General features: G+C 58.8%; 1 protein-coding gene across 1 annotated transcript; it reads right to left on the reverse strand.

Annotated features, from left to right (window-relative positions):
• Positions 1-1,962: 1,962 nt before the first annotated feature.
• On the reverse strand, positions 1,963-5,291 carry LOC135314017 (PHD finger protein 7-like). The gene is made up of 9 exons (XM_064455687.1): positions 5,249-5,291; positions 4,825-4,916; positions 4,644-4,745; positions 4,245-4,369; positions 3,745-4,014; positions 3,396-3,512; positions 3,134-3,252; positions 2,430-2,563; positions 1,963-2,094 (listed from the first exon to the last, which is right to left on the reverse strand). The coding sequence occupies exons 1-9, from the start codon at positions 5,289-5,291 to the stop codon at positions 1,963-1,965; spliced, it is 1,134 nt and encodes a 377-aa protein (XP_064311757.1).
• Positions 5,292-7,310: the final 2,019 nt, after the last annotated feature.

Here is a 7,310-nt window from a genome sequence, read left to right on the forward strand (position 1 = left end):
GCGTGCGGGACCACGAGCTGGGGAGTCATGGCAGAAATGGCCTTTTTCCATGGCAATAAACTGCCTTTCAGAGTCGGTGGGGGCCTTTTTCCCTAGCGCGGTAGGAAGCTGCAAGTGGCTGTGGGGCAGCTTTGGAGGCGGTGGGTGGGAGCATTGATTTGTTGGAGGGCAGAAAGGCTCTACAGAGGGGTCTGGGCAGGCTGGATCGATGGGCCGAGGTTTGTCAAGCGTTGGAACAGGCTGCCCAGGGAAGCGGTTGAGGTGCCATCCCTGGAGGTATTGAAAAGACGTGTAGCCGTGGCACTTAGGGACGTGGTTTAGTGGTGGACTTGGCAGTGTTAGGTTACCAGTTGGACTCAGTGATCTTAAGGGTCTTTTCCAGCCTAAATGATTCTAGTTCCCATTCAATTATTGCTTCATCACCCTTTGATTACCATTTGATTTTTATTCAATCATTGATTAATTACCGTTTGAGCGTTGCTGAAAACCCTTTTTGTTAACCCCACGACAAACGACTTCTCTGAATAATGCACCTGCGACACCAGGACGAAAACCAGACGGTGTCTCAGGCACAACCAGAGTAGGAAAAAAGGAATGCGAAATCCAGTGTTGGAGCATCCACGTCCGAAATGCAACTCAGGGCCGAGACAGAAACCAGAAAGCCCCAGAAGCCCTTCTACAATAGTAGCTGGCTGACACTGCTGAGAGTGACTAGAGGCTTCCCAGGCTGCCTCCTTCAGCTCCTGCTTTTCAAGTGTCCTCAGCCATCCCCTTCTACCAGCCACCTTCCAAGCCAAATTCTGGTGCTCAGCGTTTCCTCCTCCCCAGGCTTTCTGAGATTTTGCTCGGCCTTCTGACGCCAGGGCATTACAGAGCTCCGTTGGCTAGATGCCAAGAGAGGTGAACGGTGCCAGGGAGCAAGCACCTCCGTTCAGAGCGAGGTTGTGCATGACCAGAGCTCTTTGGCCAGCTCCCTTTGAGCCCCATTGCTCAGGAGCGCCTCGGAGCTCACAGCGCAATCCCCCTGAAGAGTGCTGCCTGCTCTGGCCGCGTCTAGAGCTCACACCTTCCCAGTCACAGCACTCAAGACTAGAAGGACAAAGTGCTGCCACCGAGTTCTCTTATGGACCCTCTGCACCTCCATTCCTTCTGCATTGCCTCTTTATTGGCAGAACAGCCCACCAGGGCTCCTAGGTTCCCCTGCCTTCCTCCGAGAGGACAGCCGCTCCCTACTTTAAGGAATCAACTTTCATGCTGCATTAAGGCCTGTCAGGAAGGCACTTCACGCACACACCATGAGACCAGACACACACACCACGAAGAGCAGAGGGTTGTTCAAATCTGTACAGCCATCCCACGGGATTTCCTTTGCGCTTTGGTCACCGTTAGTCTTTGACTCAGCCTTCTAGCTCTCCGCCAGCTTCCGCAGAGCTGTTCGGCAGTCGCTCTGTAACCAAAGCTGTTCTCCTTCTTGCAGTAGAAAGGCACTTGCTGGTCTCCAACAGAAGGGAAATCCTTGCGGATGATTGCCATTTCCAGGCCCCTTGTTACCCTCCCGTAGAGCACATGTGATTTTTTTGCTCTGGAGGGCATACGGCGGGACTCAAGCCCTCAGTAACAGGTACTGCTCTGACTCTGCTGAGCTCTGTGGAGTAAAGTCCTTCCCAGGCGTTTGCGATCTCTCCTAAAAATGACTTCTTGGCTTATACTGCAAGAAGGAAGCCTTCAGTTGGTACAGTAGCAATCGTGTTGGGGAACAGGACCCAGAACTGGGGAGCGCCCTTAGGCGACTGTATGAACAGAGTCTACGGAAGCTTTTGTGTCACAAATAGGGATGTGACACTGAACTGAACTCTTAAAGAAAAGTAGCTTTGCCACTTTGCCACAATTCTCCCTAACCTAGGCAAGGAGGATAGGAAATTGGTTACAGGCTTGTCCAGAAGGAAACAAAGTTGAAGCGTGTCAAAAGTCGCTGGGACCAGGACAGGTGATTTTGGTGGGCGAGCCATGAGGGCTGCGCCGGGTGGGCAGGCGCAGCACCCATTGCCAGGAGATGGCAGCAGCGGCACCAACTGGGCCGTGCAGGCCACACTCCTGGGGACAGGGACAGAGGCCCAGAGACAGAGGGGGTTTGGGGGTGGGTGTGAACTTCCCCCGGGGAAACTGAGCAAGATGTGGTGCCAGCAAGGCACGAAGCAGAGGGCCACGGCGCTGGGCAGCCGGCCCAGGCCAGCCCGCAAGGAGGGATGTCTGGGGAAGGTGCTGCCTACACGCAGGGAGAAGAGAACCCTCCGTGCCCAGCCCCTAATGCTGCCCCTCCAGAAAGGGAGAGGAGGAGGAAGCCGACAAACGAGTGTGGGATATCCCAGTGCAGAGACTAACAGCTCTCTTTGTTGTGCGGGGGGCGGGGTGTGGATCAGGGCCAGCACTTGAGGACGGTGCACGGCTGGTCCTGCAGCAGCGTCCAGGCTGGCTGTAGGGAGTTTGGGCCCACCGTTGCAATCGGGAATGGTCTCGCATGCGGTCGGGCCCAGGGATGCTGGAGCAGCTGCTGCCCTCAGCTCTGGGGAACCGCGGGAGGGCCCTGGTGCTGCCTGGCTACCGGTGGTGGGGCTGCTGGTCTCTGGTGCCAGAAGGCCATGGGGCAGCCCCACTGCTGCCTGGCTGGAGGTGCAGCTCTCATCACTCGGTGCTGGCGTGTGACTGCTGTTACAGTGTCTTCTGGGCCGGCGAGGGAGTTTGGGCCCGACGTTGCAATCGGGAATGGTCTCGCGCCCGCTGGGGCCCAGGGTAGCTGGAGCGGCGGCTGCTCTCAGGCACTGGGCAGCCGTAGGAGTGCCCCAATGCCACCTGGCTACCAGTGGTGGGGCTGCTGGTCTCAGGTGCCATGGAGGTGACTGGCTGGAGGTGGTGGGGCCGTTAAGCACCAAGCTGGCACTGGAGGCTGTAAGGGGAAGCTGGAAGGTCAAGGGCACGGCTCCACCAGACCTGGGGCAGGATAGGCCAGTGCGGTGCCTCCAGGCCTCCTGGAGCAGAGAGGCCAGATCTGGCAAGCCCAGCACGGGCAGCTGCTACCAGGCCTTGCCTGGCCCCTGGCCCCAGCCCAGGGGCACCCGCGTGCTTTGCCTCTTACCGGTGCCCAGTCCAGCACAGCCGTCGCACTCCCAGCTGGCCGTGCTGTTCCTCAGGTAGGAGCAGCGTTTGTGAGTGCCCTCAGCAGCGCAGGAGCAGCACAGGAGCAGTTGCCAGGGCCTGAGGAAGCAAACGGGTTCATGGCTGTGAGGACGAAGTGACCGTGGCACAGGATTGCGCGGCAGAGCTCTCGATCTTAGCCCTTCCCCTTTGAGAGGCAGAGACCCTGTGCAGAGCCCTGGGGTGCAGCTTTGGCAACTTACCCCTCTTCCTCTGCCCACTCCCTGCCTGCTGGACAAAGGCACTCACTGGCATCACAGCGTCTGTGCCTCTCATATAATTGCTCATAGGCACCATTGTCTTCCCACGACAGTCCCCTTCTGGTGGAGGAAGGGAAAATTGATGAGCCCCTGCAGCTGGGCAAAAGGCAGGTGCAGGGCGTCCCTGCTCTTCTTTCCCTCCCTGCCGTGTTTCCAAGTCCTCCGTGAAGCTGAAGGCCAGACTCACAGTACAGTGGAGAGCCAGGACTGCTGGGACAGGCCCTGGCATGGCATGGCATGGCACAGTGCTCGCACCCTCCTGCCTTGTGAGCTGGGAATAATAAAAACCAACCTCTTTGGGATTTGGATCCCCATGGTGAGCATTTCCATCAGAAATCGATACTCATTTTGACAATGCGGGCAGCAGAAGCCGTAGAAGCCAGCATGACTGGCATGAACCTGGATGCATCCCCTGTGGAACCAGGCGTGTTTGCACGCTGGGCACACCATGGTGCCGAAGGACTTTCTGTCCCCCACAGGGTCCAGGCAGATGAGGCAGGTGGTGGTCTCCTCCGGAGCCGCCTCCACTGCCTGCTCTGGGCGGTGCTCCCAGCAGAAGGACCTGGGGGAAGAGGAAAGGGATGGGCGAGCTGTGGAGTGCTGGGCCCTACCCCAGTGGGAGCAAGGAGGGGAGAAGAGGCATGAAGGAACCCCAGGCATTGCCCGGCTCTGGCTCTGCATGTGGCCGGCTGCTGGCATCTGCCACTGTGGATTCCTTTCTATCTTGGCTTACAGTGGCAGGCAAGCAACTGAAGGTGAGGAGCCTCCCCCATGCAGCCTGGCTGCCCTTACCTGTAGAGCCCAAAGAACTGGGTGATGCATCCACCCTCCACAGCACAGGGGAGATGGAAGCTGCGGTCGCAGCCCATCTCCCGGCAAGTGATGGTGGCCCCGCTGTCACCACAGACAAAGCAGTCCTGGAAAGAGCACAGCAGCCCCCATCAGCGGCAGCCTCAGGGCCTCCACAGCCCGACCCACACCTCCGGGCAGGGCGCAGGATGCGGCCGCTGCTGGGTCACACCCCGCAGAGCCGCCTGGCGGTCAAGGCTCCTGTGCGGGAGCCTCTGTGGACCTGCTGGGAGCAAGACTTTTGTCCCAGAGCGGCTTGAAGGGATTTCTTTCTTGGGGTCTGGGCTAAGCTCCGGCAAACCTCTCCTGGCACAAATCTCCCTGTTCTTGTCAGGTCCTCACCTTCTGCGCTGCCCGGGCGATTGTGCGTTGAATATCCTCAGGCAGAAATCCCACGAGTCCTACTTCCTTGACCCGTTGCTGAAAAAGCTCGTTGGCAAAATACTGCAGAAGAGAGAAGAGGAGAAATCTCTGCTGTCTGACTGTCTGTCGGAAAGCTGGAGGGGGCTCCAGAGGAACTCACCAGGCAAAACACATGGGCACAGACTCCTTGCTTCTCCAGTTTGGGCCCACAGACATCCGGGTCAGCCTCTGCCCGGAGACACAGCATGCATGCTGGAGGGGAGAGAGCAAATGCCAGCGGGAACGAGCACCTGTGCGTGGCCGGGGGAAGTGTCCCTGAGGATTGCTGCCAAGGGCCTGCTCCATCCCTGCCTAGCTGGCTGATGGGCAGGGCTGGAGGCCTTGGAGAGGAAGGGGCCGTTGCAGGCGTGGGGCTCTCAGCGGGTGCCCAGTGCCCAGCCTGGTCCCTGCTTGCTGAGGAAAGGAGGGGCCTTTTCCTGGGGCAGATGGGGAGCTCCTGCCTCCCCCTGCCACCGCTCTTGGCCCCATGCTGACCACCCTGACAAGCCCTCTGCCAGGCTGTGCAAGGGATACTTTGCTCTCACCCTGCTCCATGGAGTCGGTGGCCTTCCGCTTCCTTGCGGACATGGCACACATCAACAGTGAGCGTTTGGAGAGTCCTTGTCCCAGCAGCACTGGGGTGTCTCCTGCAAACGCTCCCCTGCTGGCTCTGAGGCAGAAGCAAGACGCGGGTGAGCTTGCAGCACAGGCCCAGAGCCCCAAGGTGTGGGGCCCCCCTCCTCCCTCGGCAGCCCTGTGCAAGCGCTGTCACTCCCCTACCCTCTCCTCACCTCACCAGGTCACACTGACGCACGGCTGGTGCCCAGCGTTCCTTTATGTGGGCTTGGCCCCGCGGCTTACAGTGGCCGCTGTGACATCAGCACCGCTGGCCTGCGCGCGCCCCCAGTGCGGGCAGGGACGCCCTCGGCCACCTGCCACCCACTGTGAGACGGCCCCCGCCTCACAGGGCTGGGTGTGAAGTGCCAAGGCGGGGGGCCCGAGCCCTCGGCACCCACGTAACCGGGGCGGCTGCTCCTGCAGCATGCGCAGAGTCAAACGCCAGGTCCCCTGGCGCAGCCGTCACGTACGGCACTGTTGGCCAAACGGTGCTGTTCAGGCAGTGTGACTCCAAGGCCAAGGAAAATCTCTGCTCCTGTCCCCGGCATGGGGAGCGCTGCCAGCAGGTCGCGGAAGGTGATCTTTCCCCTCTGTGCCGCACGGGTAAGGCTGCATCTGCAGTACCATGGCCGGTTCTGGGCTCCCTGGTACCGGGGAGAGAAGTGAGCCTTGAGCCTGGCCTGGGCTCACCCATCCCATCCACTCAGAAGTGGCGGGTGGTCGGGGCACAGCACGGGAGCTCAGCATGGCGCCTAAGCGTCGCAGGTGGCCCAACGTCTTTCTCCTGAAGTCCTTAGTGCTTTGGTGACGTGGTGCCCCTGGAACAAAAAGCCGTGCGGGACCACGAGCTGGGGAGTCATGGCAGAAATGGCCTTTTTCCATGGCAATAAACTGCCTTTCAGAGTCGGTGGGGGCCTTTTTCCCTAGCGCGGTAGGAAGCTGCAAGTGGCTGTGGGGCAGCTTTGGAGGCGGTGGGTGGGAGCATTGATTTGTTGGAGGGCAGAAAGGCTCTACAGAGGGGTCTGGGCAGGCTGGATTGATGGGCCGAGGTTTGTCAAGCGTTGGAACAGGCTGCCCAGGGAAGCGGTTGAGGTGCCATCCCTGGACGTATTGAAAAGACGTGTAGCCGTGGCACTTAGGGACGTGGTTTAGTGGTGGACTTGGCAGTGTTAGGTTACCAGTTGGACTCGGTGATCTTAAGGGTCTTTTCCAGCCTAAATGATTCTAGTTCCCATTCAATTATTGCTTCATCACCCTTTGATTACCATTTGATTTTTATTCAATCATCGATTAATTACCGTTTGAGCGTTGCTGAAAACCCTTTTTGTTAACCCCACGACAAACGACTTCTCTGAATAATGCACCTGCGACACCAGGACGAAAACCAGACGGTGTCTCAGGCACAACCAGAGTAGGAAAAAAGGAATGCGAAATCCAGTGTTGGAGCATCCACGTCCGAAATGCAACTCAGGGCCGAGACAGAAACCAGAAAGCCCCAGAAGCCCTTCTACAATAGTAGCTGGCTGACACTGCTGAGAGTGACTAGAGGCTTCCCAGGCTGCCTCCTTCAGCTCCTGCTTTTCAAGTGTCCTCAGCCATCCCCTTCTACCAGCCACCTTCCAAGCCAAATTCTGGTGCTCAGCGTTTCCTCCTCCCCAGGCTTTCTGAGATTTTGCTCAGCCTTCTGACGCCAGGGCATTACAGAGCTCCGTTGGCTAGATGCCAAGAGAGGTGAACGGTGCCAGGGAGCAAGCACCTCCGTTCAGAGCGAGGTTGTGCATGACCAGAGCTCTTTGGCCAGCTCCCTTTGAGCCCCATTGCTCAGGAGCGCCTCGGAGCTCACAGCGCAATCCCCCTGAAGAGTGCTGCCTGCTCTGGCCGCGTCTAGAGCTCACACCTTCCCAGTCACAGCACTCAAGACTAGAAGGACAAAGTGCTGCCACCGAGTTCTCTTATGGACCCTCTGCACCTCCATTCCTTCTGCATTGC

The sequence above is a fragment of the Phalacrocorax carbo genome, chromosome 6 (genome assembly GCF_963921805.1).
Source record: "Phalacrocorax carbo chromosome 6, bPhaCar2.1, whole genome shotgun sequence".
In the NCBI taxonomy this organism is placed as follows: Eukaryota; Metazoa; Chordata; class Aves; order Suliformes; family Phalacrocoracidae; genus Phalacrocorax; species Phalacrocorax carbo.